Genomic DNA, 22,293 nt, shown 5'->3' with positions numbered 1-22,293 from the left:
TACATTCTGTGTCCTAAGCCATTTACTGTCCTTGAGATAGTAGAAATCGAAAATCCCTTTGGGGTTTGTAGACTCATGTAAATGAGTTGTCCTATGGAGACCTTGAAAAATACATCCATGTGTGTATTTTAGGGAGAGTATTATTTTTGGAGATTTGTATGTGTTCATATGTAACCTGTTTATACTGCTCAGCGTTGGCAGATGGATTTCATGGATGCTCAGCATTATTTATGATGACCTTACTGTTCTGTTGGAAGGATGTATCATATATTCTAGTGTTGTCTTATGTCTGGTGTTGATGCTGCCGCACCCAGTAACACCTTCTTATATATCATCCATTGCTCATTAATACTTCATATGGCTCCAGCTTATACAGCTCTGTGCTCTATGGCTGATGGACACTCGCTGTCTATTCTCTATGGTAGGAATTCAGAAGGCAATATGCCCCATAATCCCCGTAAAATAGATAAGCCGTGAACTTGCATTTAAAAGGAAACCCATCACTAAAGTTACACTAAATTAAACTACACATACTCACAACTATATTCCTTTTCACCTCAAGCTTGACATGTCCGGATTGGGTAAAAAAAAAAAAGAAAATAGCAGCAGATCCCGACTTGTAAAGTTTAAAGGAGACTAGTTCTGGGATTAAGGTGAAGAGGAGTATAGGTGAGTATCTGTAGTTTAATTTTAGATTAACTTTCATGGTAGTTTTTTTTAACCTCTTAATGCTTCACAGCGTACTATTACGGAATAGAGCTGTTAAGGGTGTATGAGGAGTCATACAGATATGGAGTTTGCAGCATATTGCAACAAACACTCACCGGTAACACCTGCAATCGTTGCAATTGAGGGTGTAAACCCTTTGATTGCTGCCAGCAAAGTCACAGACGGCAGTCAAAAAACCAGTAGCGTATGGGCAACATCATCTTGTTCTTGATCATAGCTCCCTGTGACATCACTTGGCAGAGGCAATGACCCGAGGCTGTATGGTTTGTGCAGATTCGTAGCCAGTAGCAGTGTAGCATTACAATATATGTACCCTAGAGGATCTATGTGTGGCAAAAATGTATTTGCAACTGATATGAAAATAAACCGTAAAAATCACAAACATGTTAGGTATCCCCATGTCCCAAGTTGCCTTATCAAAATATAAAAACCGTTATTCCAGGCGCGAAACAGCATAACAGAAAAGGTTGCACTACCCTGCAAATGGTAGAAGTGAATTCATCAATTCATCTCACAAAAAAATGACACCTTAGACAGCTCCATAAACCGAAGTATGAAATGGTTACTAGCGTCAGAATGTTTGCATTTAAAAAAAAAAAAAAAAAACTATAAAAACCTATACAATTTTGTTATCACTGTGAACGTACCAAGCCAAAGAATAAATTAGATATATGATTTGGAGCACGAAGTGAAATCCGTAAAAACCAAGCCCACAAGAAAATGGTGCAAATGCATTTCTTTTGCCAACTGCACCCAGCTTCCCAATACATACATACTATCACTAAGATTTACAGAAGAAAATGAGGCCACCCACAGCTCTTTACAAGGAAAAAAAACCTTACATTTTGAAGGTGGGGAGCAAAATATGAACAAAAATAAAAGGATGCAACGCAAAGGGGTTAATTATACGGTTTATTTTCTTTTGGCTGTCCTGCCCCTATGGAGCAATAATTGTTGTATTCCCATAAAACTTCTATTACCTTCTGTGATCTGCACCCCTGAAAAAAAAAAGGGCTGGTTTAAAAAATTTTTACATGCTCCAAAGATGAGTGAAAAAAAAAAAAAAAAGCTGCCATAGAAAACAATGGCTCAGTGAAGCATGCCTGAAAATACCTAAACCACCAGATGTGAAAAACAACAACACTGTGAAAGAGCCCTGAAGGATACCAATCAAACTTGTTCCTTGGATACAGGCGTCATTGAAGCCAACTAAGGACGCCTAAAAGTTTCAGCATAATGGTCAGATATTGTTGCTCATTAGGGGATGAAAACAGGTTCTGTTAAAGGACATTTACCACCAGGATGAAGGAGTGTAAACCAAGCACACTGACATACTGGTGTGTGCCCAATCTGCTATTATTTTTCTTTTTAGTTTTTTTATGCTCTGTTTTTTTTCTTTTATAAAGGCCTTTAAAATTATGCTACATGCTCCATATGTATCCTGGAGCCCCACTTGCTAATTTGCATAATTTTAAAAGCCTTTTTTTCCTTAAAAACCAGGACATAAGAAGCTTAAAGAAGAGTGAATTCTGCCAGAGGGTGCACACACCAGTATGTCAGCGTGCTTGGTTTACAATCATTCATCCTGATGGTAGATTTTTTTTTTTTTTTAATTTTCAAATCAGAGATATAATTTCACACCAAGTGTAATCATTTTATATAAGTGGAAATGAACCCTATGCACCAGTATTTACCCCAGCCTCTAAAAACTAGTACATGTGATGGGCTGCAGGATGCCTTGCCTTTGCCCACTTTTGGGAGATGTAAACTAATTAATAGGCACAAAAATGTTTGGATTTTTATGCCCATAAAATGGACGTATGGAAGTCATACATTTTCATTCTCTTTATATTCTCCCCATCTGTGTTTATTCATTTGGGTGAAATGAGAGTTACTATCCAGACATCAAGTGTTGGGGAAAAGTGAAACCACCACGAACATAAAGGCCTTTTGTGCTGGAAAGGTCAGTCACACATTCTTATTCTTATACTGCAAGTGTATATTTGGCACAATAAGTGCATACCCCAAGATGCCACATCTGCTGCTGCCCTTTTCACTTTTTTTTTTAAATTTTAATTCATCTCATGCATTATATAGATATATCCCTCAATAAAATCTCAGGGTAAAAAAAATAAATAAAAGGCTTAAATCCTGGGACCCCCAAGTACAGCAGTGCTGACTAACTACCAGACCTACTGAAGTCATCCAAAGCCGAGGCCTACAAACAAAACAACAAAGTACCTGCCGTCAAACGTGGTGGAGGTTCAAAGAAGTTAGGAGGTTGTCTGGCTGTGTACAAGGCATCACGAAACCTGACCAGTATCCAAAGGATTTTTGGGTGGCCACATAGGGCCCAGTGTCAGAAAGATGGGTTTGTGTGCTAGGCCATGCAACATCCAGCAGGACAGTGACCCAAAACATACTTCCAGAAAGTTCTGAAGTGGCCAGCAAGGAGTCAGATCTAAACGCCAATGAACACCATCGAAGGCACCCTCAAATATGAACCTGCGGTTTACAAGAGAAAGTCCAAAATTCCAGAGTTGTAAGAAGCTTGTTGATGCTTATAGGGAGCAATTCATTTCAGCTACGTCTTCAAAAATGCATGCAAACGAAACTCACTACTCTTGGCTATTGATCCATTTCATGATAAACCGTTTCGTCTTTTGTGACGAGGGTCATTGGTGCCCGAATGTCCAGGTCAATTTCTACAGTTCTGCCCTTTTTTTAAATGGCGATATCTTCAGAACTGCTTTACCAATCATAACAATTTTTACTTGGTTTTTTTTTTCCTTTCATGACATGTGAGACTTTAACTTGCTGGAATAATTTTATTGATAACATTTTTTGGGGGGAAAATTAGCAGACAAAGAACTATAAATGTGAAAAAATATGCTTTTGTAATTTTTTTTTTCCCCATTAAAATTAAAAGCATTAAAATTGTCCAAAACTTTAACAAAATATTTTATAAATGTGCAGTGTCGTTTCCCCAACATTTTTCAAGTTCAGTGTTGTATTTTTTTTATCATGATGGATTTTGATGGTAGAGTGTATGTGTGTATGTATGATAGAGATATATAGATATCTATCTATATATGAGATAGATAGAGATAAATATAGATAGATGTCTATATATCTCTATCATACATACACTCTACCATCAAAATCCATCATGATAAAAAAAATCCAACACTGTGACTGTAGTAATCTTCTTATATTTGTTACGATGTTCTCCTTCCTTCTAACATTAACTTTTAAAATTGCACTAATTAAACCAGAAGTGCCAAGGGAAGTATTACCAGAGCCCCTTGATGCTGCAGCTTCACAGGGTGTTACACCGTCTCCCCCTCCTCCCTCTGTCTGATGTAATCACACAGTGGGATGGGGAAGTGCTCCTGCACAGTGCAAAAGCCTGTGAAGCTACAGCATGGAGGGGTTCTGGTAACACCCCGTGGAGCCCTTCAGGCTCTTTAGCATAAAGCTTCTTGTATTGTCGTCTTGTGACACCTCTTTAAGACCCACCGGCACTGGGCATAACCAGGCAAGTGCATAAGGCTGTACATAAGGAATCCAGGAGGGTGAGGGGGTTGTATCTAATGAAATCATAGGGGATGAGGGGGCTTTCTAAAAAATAATGAGGGGTTGTATATAAATAACCGTGAGCGGGCTGATTCGTATGATAAACTATGGAATATTTTAGGGAAAAGGAGACTGTTTTAGTTTTTGAGTTCACTGCAAAGGGGCTCATTGAGGCTCTGTCGCCCAGGGGCCTATTGAAACCTGGAGCTGACTCTACCCATCATTGTCCCCTGTCAAGCCGTTGGTGGTTGTTGTAGTTGCAGAACAGCAGGGCAGATGCTTGTCTGAGTGAATTACAGAAAATCACTGGAGGAGAAAATGGATGTTAACCTTTCTGTTTAGCGCTGCAGCAAGCCGAAATAAAACACAATAAAAATCTCAGTTCTGTCACAGTCCATTACAGTAAACAGTAGAACATGGCGCCCCACAGAAAAATCTCCTCTAAAGACCTCTGCCAGGAGAAGAGCAGATGTACAGATAGGGAAATAATCGCAATGCAGTCTCTTTTCTTAGTACTTGATCATTGTCTATAATAAAGATGTGATCAGTCTCTTCTTCTCTTAATTAAAACTCCCACATGGTGGTCGATGGACACAAAGAGTAAAAGCTGTTATAGGTTCAGAAGAAGATACCTCCCATGAACCATCTATTCTATTAGATCTACTGTTATGTATAGTATAGAGCCTAAAATCTTATAAACACAATGGTGGGCTGCTTCTAAGTCCCATCCATGTCCCACCTAGAAATACCCACAAATAATCTTGTAGTCCACAGTTTTATGAAGATTTACGCAAATCTCATTCATTTTTCGCTGCTTTGTTAAAAATGGAGTAGTTTGCATAGGATTTTGTCCTGAACTTGATTAAAATGTTTAAGTGGACAAAATTTGCAACCATTTACCTTGTTTTACTTTTTAAAGGACCTTTGAAAACAAACATATGGGAGACATTTATCATAGGAGTATGACCCCGTGCCGCTGGATACATCAAGAGGCTTCGGCGGGAGAGCGGCTACTCCGGTGTACAATTCTGCGCTACCTGTCGGAGAACTACGTTATAGAATGCAGACTTTCTGGCCGGAATGTTTGCAGGCTATAGCTAGTGCCCAATACACTATGGCGCTGGCTACACCAGAAATAATCACAAATACTGGCGGTTTACTAGTAGTTGCGGTTATTTTGGGCTGGTATGCCTACACTGGTGTACACAAGCCCTGATAAAACTCCCCCATGTAGTCTGATTCTGTAGCTGTATAACGTTTCATACACAGGGCTTTCCTAAAATACTGTACATAGGTTTATATTGGAGCTAAGAGAGCACCACAATAGGATATTCAATCAAGTGCCTAAATGTTACCGAATCTTAGTGGTCCGCACTCCCTATTACCATCACTGGCTGCTCTGCGAGACTCTGCAGCCTCTAATGTGTATGGGTCGCTACCCAGATCACAGAAGCAAATGGAAAGAAGGACGTTTAAAAGCACAACTGTAACTTTATTTTTTCACAAATCAATAGCTTTTGGGATGTTGTTGGTTACTCTTATGAACCGTACATTTGTATACAAGGTGCAGAGCAAATGAGGGAAGGGGCTGTTGCTCCCTACTCACAAAGAAAGAATGTGTGTATGTAGCAGGGCTGTGGATACACATGTTTCCTACACAAAATAGTTAGGATATCAGTCCATCCATCCCAGTCTCCAATTCTACAGAACTTTCTCCCTCTCACCCTATATAACTGACACATGCGAGTTACAATCACATACATTTACACACACCAACAGTATGCACAGCACATATACACATCACATACAATACCATACACAGACATACAACAAATACACACACAGCAACAGGGGACCCTGGCAACTGGAATATTGGGTATGTACCCAATTATTCCAGTTGCTAGGGCCCCTTGACTCTGCAGCTGCTATGGCTACTTCCCCTGTAGTTACGTCCCTGAATACAAGGTATCATGGGATTTGTGGGCAGAGTGAATCGGACTCTGTTTCAGGGAAGATACAGGAAGACATTAGTCTCAGCCCACTTAACCACCGGTGAGAAAGAAGTTTGTCTAACATTTTCTTAAAAGAAAATGCCATAACTTTTGAAATAAAAGGGCGAGCAGCACAACACAGGGATTACTCTGTTTGTTTTTAAAGGGGAAATCACTTATGAGACTTTGGTAACATCATTATAACTTTATAGTTACACTTTAAAGAGGCTTTGTTATCTAAAAATATTGATGAATGAGTCTTTAATATTACGATGGTTATGGTCTAATATCAAGCTGGTTGGATTTCACAAACCAACCACGGTGTCCAAGACAGGACTTTGTGCATCGTAGTGATGAATGATGCAGGGACTCCCTCCTTGCCTGTAGAAAAGCAGTGTCCAACTGTTATTATGATTAAACTTCAGAGTTGCTGTTTTGGTGGGAAAAGGGTCATGTCCACAGCAGTGGGCTTTTTCCGTTTTTCATTGGGTTGATCGAGCACAGTTGTTAAGCTGGCCTGTAGATAAAGGAGCTAAGCTTGGTGACCGAGAAGAGCTGGTCTGTGGAGAATTCATCAATATTTTTTACCTTAAAAACACAATGAATGGATCCTAATAAAATTACCTATGTTCACCGATTTCTAATAACTTTTGTCCATATCAATTGGAGTCCTGCCAGTCGTTTCCTCTATTCCCTGGCTTCCTCTAGTTATACACGTCTCATATTGGTAACACATGTACAATGGCTGGCATCATGTAGATGGCTGCTTGATATTACACTGGAGCTAAACTCAGACTGGATTCCATAAATATGTGTTGGCTGAGTCTGTACAGTAAGTTTTTCATTCCGACATCTGCTTCCTCGCCTGGAATTTCATGTGTGGGTGTTTGTTGTGGTTGTACACATATTATAATGTGCCGGAATAGCTGCAATAATCCTATTAATATCTGCTGATTATAAGACGACAATACAAGAAGCTTTACGAGTATGATGGATAGGACATCACAGATATAGGACTGCAATGTGCATGGTCTTGTCATCTGGTAATGTAAACAGTATAGTAATAGTCACTCAATAATAATAATACATTAGATTAATGTAAACAAGGAGGAAAACTGGTTTCTACTTTGTGCTACATCAGTGGGATTTTCTTTAGGGCTGTTTACTTGTTCTTATTTTTGCAGTAAATGTTGCTTTATTTATGAAATGGTGAATGTTTGTTTTACTAACACACCCTTTTGTTATTATTTTTTAGTTTATGGAGATGACGACTTCAGATTGGAAGATGCTTTCGATGATATCCCAACTCAGAAGCGTAAGTGTTTTCTTTGGTGGAAAAATAAATATTGAACTATACACATCCATATGGTATTGTGCTGCGATCCTAAGGATGTATAAAGCTTACTGCCAACTAATATGCATAGCTGGAGCAGAACTCGAAGATGGTTTGGAAACATAATGAAGCCATTGTGATAATTTAGGGTAGATATCCTTGACAATACAGAATTAATAGGTAGACTAGGACACTGTTCAATGAGACAAAGTAGCACATGCTCCATTTAAAACCCTCCATCCATCTAGTTTACAGAGAGCCTTCCCGTCTGGTTCAGAGTTGGGCAGCTGATCAGTGGATCTCCTTGGGGCACAGTATGGTTACATACAACCACAGAGCTTCCTTATGGATAGGACATATGTGAACAAGTTCTCCACATCTCCTAGTGCCCTTTTTCAAGAATTGAAGTTTATTTTATTTGAGGAACTGAGAGAGAAAGATCTGGGTTATCTACTTCCATTTTATAAGGAATAGGATATAGTCCACTACTTTTTGTTCTATGTAGCATAGGGCATTTTTGCATCAAGACCCCTTGCACTTGACCGTATATAGTGGCCATATGCTATCTGCTGACCCCTCCACCTCTCCAGCCGAATTTATGCTACGGCCGTTTCCTAGCTAAGACGTAGCATTCGTTCGTGTGAAAGGAGCCCGAGAGTATGGGTGATCTCTGTGTTGCAGGAATAATATTTTTCACCCACACAAAGTATTGGCTATGACTGTATGCCTGAGTAGTTCTGACTCCCAGTACCCACACCCGTCAAAAAGCAAATGGAAATATGCTGGTATATTAATTTAAAAAAGCCTCTTAAAGGACATCTCCCATCAGGATTATGGATTATAAACCAAGCACACTGACATACTGGTGTGAGCCCCCTCTGGCAGGATCCGCTCTTCTTTTAGCTTTTTATGCCTTTGTTTTCACCAAAAAAAAAAAAGTCTTAAAGAATTATGGAAATGAGTCTGAGGGGGCTCCACGCTCCATTAACTTCTATGGAGAGTGGAGGCCCATTTGCCTAATTTTTAAAAGTCTTTTTTAAAAAAAAAAAAAAAAAAAAAAAAAAGAAGGCATAAAAAGCTTAAAGAAAAGCGGATCCTGCCAGAGGGGGCTCACACCCGTATGTCAGTGTGCTTGGTTTATATCCATAATCCTGATGGTAGATTTCCTTTAGAGGGAATTGCTCAACAGAAATCGATCTAACAAATGACTACCAGTATGTTATCAGACAGCTTGATTCCATCCATGTGAATGCGGTGGAAAATTGCAGAAGATCAACTTTGAAGCGAGATGTAAAATAGTTGTATAAAGTCATGTTAGAGGAAAGTTTGGCAATTGATCATCTCTGCTGAGAGATGACAGTATCTGACATTTTCGGCTATGGTTCTTTATAGGACTTTCTATAATACTATAATAATATAATAATACTGCTTGTAATGAGTGTAACAGAAATGCCTCCAAGAACACCTGTTAAAAAATACATAAAACTCAGTATTTTTAAATTTATTTTTTTTTTAGCTAAGCCTGTACCACCAAAACCACCAAAAGTTCCAACACATAACACAGGTAAGGATACTTGATTTCTACCTTGACATCACTGTCCGTGAGATATAAGAGATAAGAGTTGTTCGCTAAAGTTCACCTTCCTCCATATGACCACCAGATAATATAACGAATAACCACTTATGGCAGCGCAGACCTCTGCCAAATGCAGTGGAATTAGATTGGTGTATAAGAGCTGCTGTGCGGTGCATGGCGGGGGATACAGTCATTGAACATGTGGATAGAGATGTGCTTCATCAGGTTGTCTTGTGGGGAATTAGAAGCCAAAGGAAGTGCTGCCGGTGCTCATTGTATTTCCTCCCTCATAATCTTTCTTTAAATGACGGTTCCAGAATATATCAATATAATTACTGATCAGAATACTGTAAAAATAAACATTCCGATCAAGCATACGATTTCCCTTAAAGGGGTTTTCCCACGAATTAAAGTAAGCCTTATCCACAGGATAAGGATTATCTTGCTGATCAGTGTGGGTCCCCGTTGCCGAGACCCCCACAGATCCGTCAGACCCCTCGTCGCTCCGTCAGACTAATCTAGCAGACGGCCTCGCATGACCGTTCTGCTCCATTAATCTCTATGGAGCTGAAGGAGATCCTTGAGTGCAGCTCGTTTACGTGAGCTATGGGGATCTCGGCATTGAGTCCCCCACTGATCAGCAAGTTAGGCCCTATCCCACGGATAGGGCCTAGCTTGCGTATGTGGTAAAACCCCTTTAAGGACGAGGTGATCTTACATTAATGTCCTAGACATTAAAACGTTTAGAATATTAAAAGGTAATCTGTTATTACTTCAGGTCAGCAGATAAAATTACCTATTAAAGAGTAACCATCATTTTAGATGAATTTTGATAATGTGTGTGTTTGGGGGAGGGGAGAGTGTTGTGGACATTTTTCTAATATACTTCATAAGAAAATTCTGCTTAGTTTGTAAAGAAATGGGCTGCAAAGTTCCCCTCAGTTACAATGTTACGTCTATATGTTGCTATGGCAAATCTGTCTACAGGGTTGAAGATTGGTCTCTCTCTCCTCTCCGGTTGTTTACACGGCTGTGAGTGGAAACCCTTTCTGCTCTCTCCCTTGCTGTAGTATGCTATGAGCAGTATTTTCAAAGATCAAGCTGAAAGTAAAGGAATTAATCCTGCTTAAGCAAACACGGAGAGATTAGATGTAAACATCCATAGACACACAATGTACAGGCTGGAATACAGATCTTTATGGAGGGAATAGCTTGATATTTATTTTTTAAATATGTATTTTTATTTATTTACAAACTAAGCAGAATTTGTTAAAGAAATATATTCGAAAAATGTTCACCACATCCCCCCCACAGACAATGTAAAACATTTCCTCAAATGATGGTCACACTTTAACCCCTTAAGGACGCAGCCATTTTGCAGGTTAAGGCTCAGCCCGATTTTTTGGATTCTGACCTGCGTCGCTTTATATGGTTATAACTTTTGAACACTGTTACTTATCAAAACGATTCTGAGATTGTTTTTTCCCCACATGTTGTACTTCATTTTAGTGGTAAATTCTGGCAGATAAGTTTTGCGTTTATTTACAAAAAAAAAAGAAAATATGATTAAATTTTTTGAAAAATTTGCCATTTTCGAAATTCAAAATCATTGCGTTTCCAGGCAGATAGATTTACCACCTAAATAAGTTGCTGAATAACATTTCCCATTTGTCTACTTTACATTTTCATAATTTCTGAAATGTCTGGATAATTTATTTTGATGTCACGCGGCTTACAAAAAGAATATCGCTTTTCCGGATTTTCAGAATTGACTATTTTGGGGATAAATACAGTTTGGAATGAAATTTTACATATTTAGCATCAAAACCCCCTATATAACCAACCCATTTTCAAATCTGCACCCCTCAAGCTATCAGAAACAGCTTTTACGAAGATTGTTAACCCCTTGAGATCTTCATAGTAATTGAATCAAAATGGAGGTGAAATTTAGAATGGTCAAATTGTTCCCTTATACGTTCATTTAGCCCTAAAATTTACACATTTCCAAAATATAAAAAGAGAAAACCCACCATACAATTTGTTCTGCAATTTCTCCTGAGTACAGAGACCCCCCACATGTGGCCGTTACTTGTTTTATGGGGGCACAGCGAGACGCAGAAGGGAAGGAGCGCCCTGCAGCTGCCAGGATTTTAGTTTCCTCATTGCCCCCTTTTGAAGGCTATAAAATTTTCGCTTTTCCGTTATTTGGGCCATGTGATGCCATTTTTTTTGCGCGATGAGATGCTTTTTCCATTGTTACCATTTTGGGGTTGGTATCACCTATTGTTGAAAATTTAGGAACTTTTTTTGAGGGCAGGAGTAGAAAAGCATCAATTCTGTACTGGATTTTTTACTCTTTTTTTTTTGGTGTTCACCGTATAGACTAATAATCATGTTATCTTTATTCTATGAGTCGATACGATTACGGGGATACCAGACTTGAATATATTTTCTTACGTTTTACTAAATTTGTCAAACAAAACCCTAATGTGGGGAAAAATCTATCATTTATGTATTGCCGTCTTCCAAGTGGCATTGTTACTTTTTTGGCTACGGAGCTGGTTGATGGCTTATTTTTTGCGGGACATGTTGTACTTTGCACCAGTATCATGTCGGAGTACACATGGTTTTTTGATCGCATTTTATAGCATTTTTTGTGGGATTGAATAGCTAAAAATCATAATTTTTGGAAGGTTTATAGCAGTTTTTTTTTTACGGCGTTTATCGTGGGGGTTCAATAATGATTTACTTTTATTCTACGGGTTGTTATGGACGCGGTGATACTATATATGTGGGGTTTGTGTTATGATTTAGACTTTTTTTTTAGTTATATGTCTCTTTATATGTTTTGGGGGTTTGGGGCATTTTTAGTGATTTATTACTTTATTTTTTTATTGAATAACATTTTTTTTTTGACTTTTTCACTTTTATACCATGGGACATGAACAAGAAATCCTCTGATTGCTTGTTCATGATAATATTCTGCAATACTCATGTATTGCAGAGTATTATCAGTGTCAGCCTATGCACTTGCATAGGCTGGCACTGTGCCAGTAAGATGACGTCACAGACGCCATCTTACTGGCAATTCTAGCAAGTAACTCTGGGGTCCAGATCGGCACCCCGTGTTTCCCGATGCCGGTCCGGCTCAGATCTTGAGCTGAACCGGCATGGGCTCAGCGTCCGATATATCGGACGCTGAGCGCTAAGTCATTGAGCTCAGCGTCCGATATATCGGACGCTGAGCGTTAAGGGGTTAAAGGAAACCTACCACTTAAAAGTGGTAGTTTGTACACACATATACATGGCAAAAGCTCAGGGTGAGCTGGTGGCGGAGCATATTTTTATTAGTAGAATAAAGCCCCCAACGCCGATTTATAAGATATATTAACTCATATCTTGGCGCACCCCCGTGCGTACGCCGGATTCTGAAGTGCTGGAGAGTTGGTGACGTCACCGAGCTCTCCGGCACACTCGCGCCTGCGCAACTTAGCACGGGGAAACTTAGTTCTCCGGCACACACGCGCCTGTGCAACTTAGCACGGGGAAACAGGCTGTGCTAAGTTGCGCAGGTGCGAGTGCGCTGGAGAGCTCTGCGACTTCACCGGCTCTCCAGCACTTCAGAATCCGGCGCAAGCATGTAGTGCGCCATGCCCTAGTGTGGTGCGCCGAGATATAAGTTAATATAACTTATAAATCGGCGATAGGGGCTTTATTCTACTAATAAAAATATGCACCGGCACCAGCTCACCCTGAGCTGGTGCCATGTATATGTGTGTAAAAACTACCACTTTTAAGTGGTAGGTTTCCTTTAAGGCCTCATGCACACCAACATATGCATTTTATGAGCCACAAGCAGGGGTATGTGGTGCCCTACTCACACTCCATTGTTTATGACCGCTGGCATCTCAAAAATGTTCAGGAATAGGACCTTCTATATCTTGTGTTGTGGGCAGTCGGCATGTTCACAGCGTGGTGATGCACACTGCCACATGGTGCCCTGATTGTGCCCAAAAGAAGTAAATGGGGCAGTGCGTTAGTATAAGACTGTGTGAATGAGGCCTAAAGCCTTCTACTGCCACGGAGCACCAGAGATGCTGCTCAACTCCTAGGGGGCCTGTAAAGCAAATTAAATAAAATTACAATTCAAATTTTTCCCGTTTCCTCTCTAAGATTTTAAAAATAAACAATAAGTATCATGAACATATTGTAGGGAATTTATCAAATTGGTGCTCAGTTTGCTTAATATTCCCCCCTGCCGGCGCACAGGTTGAACCTCGTGGTGATTTCAGCTCTAGCCTCTCCCTGTTTTACGGCAGCGGTTGTAGTAGACAAGAATCAGGGCAAAATACCGGAAATGCAGCTACATTACACAGAATATTAAATAATCACTAGGAAGTACCAGTTATCCTGCAGATAATAAGCCCTCATAGCGCTGTAAACCAAAACAGCCAAAAAAAATTCTAACGATTATGACTTTTAGAATACAGGGATAAAAAAAATGCATAACATGGAAAAAGGGTTTTGTCCTGAAGGGGTTAATCTTTTCATTGCTATAAGCCACCAAGGAAGCAGATAGGAGCCTTTCATACACTAGACCTGGATGCTTACGGTTTCCCTAGATGCCCTGTTTTTTTTGTTGCTTATTTGGATGCTATAGATGTAGATTGAATGCATGTTGTATAGAAGGAACAGTCCCAAGGTTCCTACCCCCCCCCCCCCCCCTCCCCTTATCACCAGCTACAAGGGGGAATATGCCACCGTACCGCCATACAGGAACTAACACCCACAACACGCAGGGCACTGGATTACAGGATAGCTGCTCTTGGATGATCTGCCAGGCAAGAAAATAAACCCACAAAAATGTAAATGAATATTTTATGAGATGCAGATGATGATGACGGTTCATACGTGTTCTGCAGTTCTCTGCAGCCTGTGATTTAGAGGTGAGACGTCTGATCTAATATTCTACAGCACAGGCAATGGCGTGATGAGTCTGCGGATTTGCAGCACAGAGGCTACGGATGTCTTTGGATTTCATCCATATCTGCTCTTCTCCACAAATACACATTTTTTTTGTCTCTCTCTCCTGTAAAACATTTCAGTTTACATAACTGCAGTTTCCATATTTCCTGATCCCTGCTGGGTTCTGCAGTATAATTCCTTGCTCCTGGTACCAGCCCTAGAGAAACATTGTCTTAATAAAGCATCCGTATTATTTTTGGTGATATATGTGAGCAATGGCCGTATTCTTCACTACAATTTATTATACAAGCTCTAATACCTCTTGTGCCCCCCTTATCCTCATAGACTGTAAGCTCTTGTGTCACCCCCTCATCCTCATAGACTGTAAGCTCTTGTGTTACCCCCTCATCCTCATAGACTGTAAGCTCTTGTGTCACCCCCTCATCCTCATAGACTGTAAGCTCTTGTGTCACCCCCTCATCCTCATAGACTGTAAGCTCTTGTGCCCCCCTTATCCTCATAGACTGTAAGCTCTTGTGCCCCCCTTATCCTCATAGACTGTAAGCTCTTGTGCCCCCCTTATCCTCATAGACTGTAAGCTCTTGTGAGCGGGCTCTCACTCCTATTGTTCCTTATTACTGTTTGTACTCTGTAATGTAATATTATATTTGTATATGTCCCTTATGATTTGTAAAGCGTTGTGCAATATGATGGCACTATATAAGATTATTATTATTATTTCCCCTGCTTGGTGTGTATATTACAGCAGTTCTACCCCAGTGACTTATTAGGGATGTACAATGTTGAGCATTTGTGGACTAAAGTGTCTGATCTCTTTATTATTATATTACTATATGACTACATTTTGGTTTTTCTATGCAGATGATTTGGACCTTTTCGACTACTTTGATCCCACCCCACCACCAAAAGTTGTCCCCAAACGTCCAACAAAGAGGCCAGGTAATTCTAATAGCTGTGTGTAACTAGAAGGTACAGTTAATCATTGATATTGTTTGCATAATGAAAAGTTTCAATTACAATTTTCCAATATTCAGTATCAATTCCTCAGTAGATCTCTGCTTGTTGACAAGTTCTGCATTATTTTCAGTGCATAGAAACCGGTCCCTGGTCCCTGTAAGGTGCATGGCTCGTTATATCACAGAGAATAATCATAGCTGTGTGACATCCCATGAGCAGGGACATGGCGAGCCCAGCGCCTGTGGGACATCCCATGAGCAGGGACATGGCGAGCCCAGCGCCTGTGGGACATCCCATGAGCAGGGACATGGCGAGCCCAGCGCCTGTGGGACATCCCATGAGCAGGGACATGGCGAGCCCAGCGCCTGTGGGACATCCCATGAGCAGGGACATGGCGAGCCCAGCGCCTGTGGGACATCCCATGAGCAGGGACATGGCGAGCGCAGCGCCTGTGGGACATCCCATGACCAGGGACATGGCGAGCCCAGCGCCTGTGTGACATCACATGAGCAGGGACATGACGAGCCCAGCGCCTGTGGGACATCCCATGACCAGGGACATGACGAGCCCAGCGCCTGTGGGACATCCCATGACCAGGGACATGACGAGCCCAGCGCCTGTGTGACATCCCATGACCAGGGACATGACGAGCCCAGCGCCTGTGTGACATCCCATGACCAGGGACATGACGAGCCCAGCGCCTGTGTGACATCCCATGACCAGGGACATGACGAGCCCAGCGCCTGTGTGACATCCCATGACCAGGGACATGACGAGCCCAGCGCCTGTGGGACATCCCATGACCAGGGACATGACGAGCCCAGCGCCTGTGGGACATCCCATGACCAGGGACATGACGAGCCCAGCGCCTGTGGGACATCCCATGACCAGGGACATGACGAGCCCAGCGCCTGTGGGACATCCCATGACCAGGGACATGACGAGCGCAGCGCCTGTGGGACATCCCATGACCAGGGACATGACGAGCGCAGCGCCTGTGGGACATCCCATGACCAGGGACATGACGAGCGCAGCGCCTGTGTGACATCACATGAGCAGGGACATGGCGAGCCCAGCGCCTGTGGGACACCCCATGACCAGGGACATGACGAGCGCAGCGCCTGTGGGACATCCCATGACCAGGGACATGACGAGCGCAGCGCCTGTGGGACATCCCATGACCAGGGACATGACGAGCCCAGCGCCTGTGGGACATCCCATGAGCAGGGACATGGCGAGCCCAGCGCCTGTGTGACATCCCATGACCAGGGACATGACGAGCCCAGTGCCTGTGGGACATCCCATGACCAGGGACATGGCGAGCCCAGCGCCTGTGTGACATCCCATGAGCAGGGACATGGCGAGCCCAGCGCCTGTGTGACATCCCATGAGCAGGGACATGACGAGCCCAGCGCCTGTGTGACATCCCATGAGCAGGGACATGACGAGCCCAGCGCCTGTGGGACATCCCATGAGCAGGGACATGACGAGCCCAGCGCCTGTGTGAATGAAGCTTCCGTAAAAGCAAGCAGTTTACATGGAATGTGTATTCTAAATTGTATACATTCGCATTTCAAAAAAATAATTGATAGTGTTGTGTAAGTTGACAACTCCTTTAAGCGAACCCAAGTAGTGTAAAACTAATGTAATAAAACATTCTATGAAGCAAGTAGTTATTTAAATGTGTTTAGAGATTCAGCCTTATTTTTGGAGAACTAGAAATTAAACTGCTAAAATATAATATGACTTTATAACTTAAAAATATAAATGTACAAATTGATCAAAGAGTCAAGTAAACCCATATAAAAATGATATCAATATAAATTTAATAAAATAATTATATAAACATTTTCACATCTGCTTACACTTACAGCAATGAAGAAAAAGGCTTCCAGAGTAGCCAAACACATTGTAACATGTAACAAAGCACGCGTTCTGACGCAACCAAAACGCCACGTGTGAACGCACCGTCAGACTGCAGGAGACCTTAGAGATATAGATAATCTTGTATTGATGCCAGTATCATGGTTATGTTTCCATTGAATCTTTGCAGAAAAGTTACAGTTTTCTGTCCCCTTTGTAGACGTTTTCATCCCAACGAGGAGACCAGCTAAGCCACCAAAAAAGCCAGGTACTGTATTTCATTTTGCAAAGGCAGACTATTTCACATACACTAATCTTGGTTACTTTCCAGGTAAGATTGTTGGAGAATAGAGCATTGTAAAGATAAGGAGTTTATATTATTATTAGTTTATATTATTTTCCTTATTTCAATATCCTACCTAATTCAAAGGAACCCCAGTAGCCTGTTACAATCATTTACCTGGTAAAAGCAAAAATTTTGAAGTTGAAGTGAATTAGAATTCATGGAGAATAATGGCCTTTGGGTTTTCCTCACTAGACATGGCCTCCACATGACCAAAATCGTGCACGTGTACCATTTCACCTACTACTGACCTCCCTACTGCCGGCTTCCAAAACACCTGTACGCATTCGCTGCCTTCTGTCCTCCATACTGCTCGTTTCAGGAGGGCCTGTACACATGTGGTCAACTTCTGTCCTCCCTGCTGCTAGTTTCAAGACCTGTACGCATTCGACGCCTTCTGAACCCCATACTACTAGTTTCAGAAGGGCCTGCCCTGTACACATGTCCACCTTCTGACCTCCCTACTGCCAACTTTAGGAGGACCTGTATGCATGCATCCACCTTCTGACCTCCCTACTGCCAACTTTAGGAGGACCTGTATGCTTGCATCCACCTTCTGACCTCCCTACTGCTATCAGCAGGAGGACCTGTATGCATGCATCCACCTTCTGACCTCCCTACTGCCAACTTTAGGAGGACCTGTATGCTTGCATCCACCTTCTGACCTCCCTACTGCTATCAGCAGGAGGACCTGTATGCATGCATCCACCTTCTGACCTCCCTACTGCCAACTTTAGGAGGACCTGTATGCTTGCATCCACCTTCTGACCTCCCTACTGCTATCAGCAGGAGGACCTGTATGCTTGCATCCACCTTCTGACCTCCCTACTGCCAACTTTAGGAGGACCTGTATGCATGCATCCACCTTCTGACCTCCCTACTGCTATCAGCAGGAGGACCTGTATGCATGCATCCACCTTCTGACCTCCCTACTGCTATCAGCAGGAGGACCTGTATGCTTGCATCCACCTTCTGACCTCCCTACTGCTATCAGCAGGAGGACCTGTATGCATGCATCCACCTTCTGACCTCCCTACTGCTATCAGCAGGAGGACCTGTATGCATGAATCCACCTTCTGACCTCCCTACTGCTATCAGCAGGAGGACCTGTATGCATGAATCCACCTTCTGGCCTCCCTACTGCTATCGGCAGGAGGACCTGTATGCATGCATCCACCTTCTGACCTCCCTACTGCCAACTTTAGGAGGACCTGTATGCATACATCCACCTTCTGACCTCCCTACTGCTATCAGCAGGAGGACCTGTATGCATGCATCCACCTTCTGACCTCCCTACTGCCAACTTTAGGAGGACCTGTATGCTTGCATCCACCTTCTGACCTCCCTACTGCTATCAGCAGGAGGACCTGTATGCATGCATCCACCTTCTGACCTCCCTACTGCTATCAGCAGGAGGACCTGTATGCTTGCATCCACCTTCTGACCTCCCTACTGCCAACTTTAGGAGGACCTGTATGCATGCATCCACCTTCTGACCTCCCTACTGCTATCAGCAGGAGGACCTGTATGCATGCATCCACCTTCTGACCTCCCTACTGCTATCAGCAGGAGGACCTGTATGCTTGCATCCACCTTCTGACCTCCCTACTGCTATCGGCAGGAGGACCTGTATGCATGCATCCACCTTCTGACCTCCCTACTGCTATCAGCAGGAGGACCTGTATGCATGAATCCACCTTCTGACCTCCCTACTGCTATCAGCAGGAGGACCTGTATGCATGAATCCACCTTCTGGCCTCCCTACTGCTATCGGCAGGAGGACCTGTATGCATGCATCCACCTTCTGACCTCCCTACTGCCAACTTTAGGAGGACCTGTATGCATACATCCACCTTCTGACCTCCCTACTGCTATCAGCAGGAGGACCTGTATGCATACATCCACCTTCTGACCTCCCTACTGCCAACTTTAGGAGGACCTGTATGCATGCATCCACCTTCTGACCTCCCTACTGCTATCAGCAGGAGGACCTGTATGCTTGCATCCACCTTCTGGCCTCCCTACTGCCAACTTTAGGAGGACCTGTATGCATGCATCCACCTTCTGACCTCCCTACTGCTATCAGCAGGAGGACCTGTATGCATGCATCCACCTTCTGACCTCCCTACTGCCAACTTTAGGAGGACCTGTATGCTTGCATCCACCTTCTGGCCTCCCTACTGCTATCGGCAGGAGGACCTGTATGCATGCATCCACCTTCTGGCCTCCCTACTGCTATCGGCAGGAGGACCTGTATGCTTGCATCCACCTTCTGACCTCCCTACTGCTATCAGCAGGAGGACCTGTATGCATGCATCCACCTTCTGACCTCCCTACTGCCAACTTTAGGAGGACCTGTATGCTTGCATCCACCTTCTGACCTCCCTACTGCCAACTTTAGGAGGACCTGTATGCATGCATCCACCTTCTGACCTCCCTACTGCCAACTTTAGGAGGACCTGTATGCATGCATCCACCTTCTGACCTCCCTACTGCTATCGGCAGGAGGACCTGTATGCATGCATCCACCTTCTGACCTCCCTACTGCTATCAGCAGGAGGACCTGTATGCATGCATCCACCTTCTGACCTCCCTACTGCTATCAGCAGGAGGACCTGTATGCTTGCATCCACCTTCTGACCTCCCTACTGCTATCGTCAGGAGGACCTGTATGCATACATCCACCTTCTGACCTCCCTACTGCCAACTTTAGGAGGACCTGTATGCATGCATCCACCTTCTGACCTCCCTACTGCTATCAGCAGGAGGACCTGTATGCTTGCATCCACCTTCTGGCCTCCCTACTGCCAACTTTAGGAGGACCTGTATGCTTGCATCCACCTTCTGGCCTCCCTACTGCTATCGGCAGGAGGACCTGTATGCATGCATCCACCTTCTGGCCTCCCTACTGCTATCGGCAGGAGGACCTGTATGCATGCATCCACCTTCTGACCTCCCTACAGCCAACTTTAGGAGGACCTGTATGCATGCATCCACCTTCTGGCCTCCCTACTGCTATCGGCAGGAGGACCTGTATGCTTGCATCCACCTTCTGGCCTCCCTACTGCTATCGGCAGGAGGACCTGCATGCATGCATCCACCTTCTGGCCTCCCTACTGCTATCAGCAGGAGGACCTGTATGCTTGTGCCTTCTGACCTTCCTACTAGGCTTTCTGTAGCCAGGAGTAGGTTCTGCACTATGTTCACCTATCTGTGGGACACTAGAGGAAAGGTTAAGCAGTGAGAGCAGACTTCAGACTTCAAGAGGATGGATTTATAGCATAAAACTACTAAAAGTAGTATTCCTACTACAAGCGTGTATATCAAATGCCAGAATTCATTATCTAAGTAATCCCTGATATGATGTCAAACGGGCTACTTGCACATATCACATGGTATAGATGTGAGTCAGTGGTCACTTCAAAAGGACAATATAGAAACACAGTTCCGGTTTCATTTTAAAGGATAAATGCTCTAAATGCTTCATCCCTGAACCTGCATGCCCTGATTTTACCCCTTTGATTTTGCAATTGAGTTATTTAAGCTGCTTTGGTGCTTTTTGATTTATGCTTTACCTCAGTTCCATTATGTGTTGCATTTTAAAGGTCCTCATGATCTCGATTTGTCAGATGCCTTGGATCCCAATAATGACCCAAAAAGGGGAGGCAAAGGTAAGTTGTAGGTTGAGAAACAATTGTGATGACGACATGGGCTGTAATCAATGTATATATATATACACCACAATTTTCTTTTATCATTTCAGTATACGTTATTTTACAGCTCCCTGTAAATCCCATAACGGAGTACATGTAGCATATAAGTGATGAGATTGTATCGCTCTACACTTACCAACCTGACAACTAAGGGTGACATCACATGGGGCGTTTTTGGACCGTTTTAAAGCATGCGTTTTTTACTGTTTTCCATGCGTTTGGCTGCTTGGAACCTGTTTATCTATTAAGATAGGTTCAAAGCAGCCAAACGCACGATACACGGTAAAAAATTTGATGCGTTTTAAAATGGACTGAAAATGCATGCTTAAAAACGGACCAAAAATGCCACGTGTCACCCTTAGACTAGAGACCACCAGCTGTATGAAACCATAAAACGGAGCTGGAGAACTACAAGTGGCAGCAGTCCTGCGTTGCCTCAAACAATTTCAATAAAATATAAAGAAGTATCAAAATGTTTTAAATCTTGCAAGTTAAATGGCAAAAAAAACCCACACAGTACCTCAGCAATGAAATGTCCAATTAGGGAGTAGAAACTCCAGAAACAGACGGCAGTTCACTGGGCCGGGTCCACTCTGAGGAGCGACTCCTGCTGCGCAGCATGGACAAGGGTCCCTCAGAAACAGGCATCCGGCTCTCTTAGTTCCTCTCTCTCCACATATATGACCAACACAAGTTTCACCGCTGTGGCTTCTTCCAGGGATTAGCCACAGAGCTCACGCTCACTTGTTTACACACAAGTGATATTTCAGCAATTAAATATCACTATTTTACATCACTACTCTACAATTTTGTTACATAGATGTTTCCAAAGCAAAAATTTCACCTGATTTTCTTAATGTACTTTCCTCCATCTCTGGATTTTTTTTGCGAGGAAGCAGTTCCCTTAAAGGGGTTCTCCAAAGAACACAGGATAGGGCCTAACATGCTGATCGGTGGAACATAACATCTCATCTCTGAGACCCCCACAGATCACGGAAACTAGGGATTCGGTGGGGTCCCACGTACCTCCATTGGACCCCTCGTTGCTCTCTCAGAGTAATGGAGCAGACGGCTGCGCATGACTGCTCTGCTACATTAATCTCTATGGGCGCTCGTGCTCTGCAATTTTTTATAAAATACTGTACCTCTCGGATCTTTTATATGATGCCTGAGGCAATGTGCAGATAACGGATGGTTCACCTTTCCTAATGTTATTAAAATGTCCT

General features: G+C 42.9%; 2 protein-coding genes across 3 annotated transcripts in view; one reads left to right on the top strand and one right to left on the bottom strand.

Annotated features, from left to right (window-relative positions):
- Positions 1–21,611, bottom strand: part of HMGB3 (high mobility group box 3) — a 77,069-nt gene extending 55,458 nt beyond the window's left edge. Inside the window, exon 1 of the mRNA XM_072125811.1 lies at positions 21,588–21,611. The gene's annotated coding sequence lies outside the window, so the exon portion shown is untranslated. The remainder of the gene's footprint in view (positions 1–21,587) is intronic.
- CD99L2 (CD99 molecule like 2) overlaps positions 1–22,293 on the top strand; it is a 50,746-nt gene that overhangs the window by 10,378 nt on the left and 18,075 nt on the right. For both annotated transcript variants that reach the window (XM_072125807.1, XM_072125808.1), the window contains exons 2-6: positions 7,552–7,611; positions 9,146–9,193; positions 15,053–15,130; positions 17,232–17,279; positions 20,960–21,025. In XM_072125807.1, coding sequence (XP_071981908.1) covers positions 7,552–7,611; positions 9,146–9,193; positions 15,053–15,130; positions 17,232–17,279; positions 20,960–21,025 — 300 coding nt within the window. The remainder of the gene's footprint in view (positions 1–7,551; positions 7,612–9,145; positions 9,194–15,052; positions 15,131–17,231; positions 17,280–20,959; positions 21,026–22,293) is intronic.

Source organism: Engystomops pustulosus, chromosome 9, assembly GCF_040894005.1.
Source record: "Engystomops pustulosus chromosome 9, aEngPut4.maternal, whole genome shotgun sequence".
Classification (NCBI taxonomy): Eukaryota; Metazoa; Chordata; class Amphibia; order Anura; family Leptodactylidae; genus Engystomops; species Engystomops pustulosus.
This window is presented reverse-complemented; position numbering and strand designations above follow the sequence as displayed.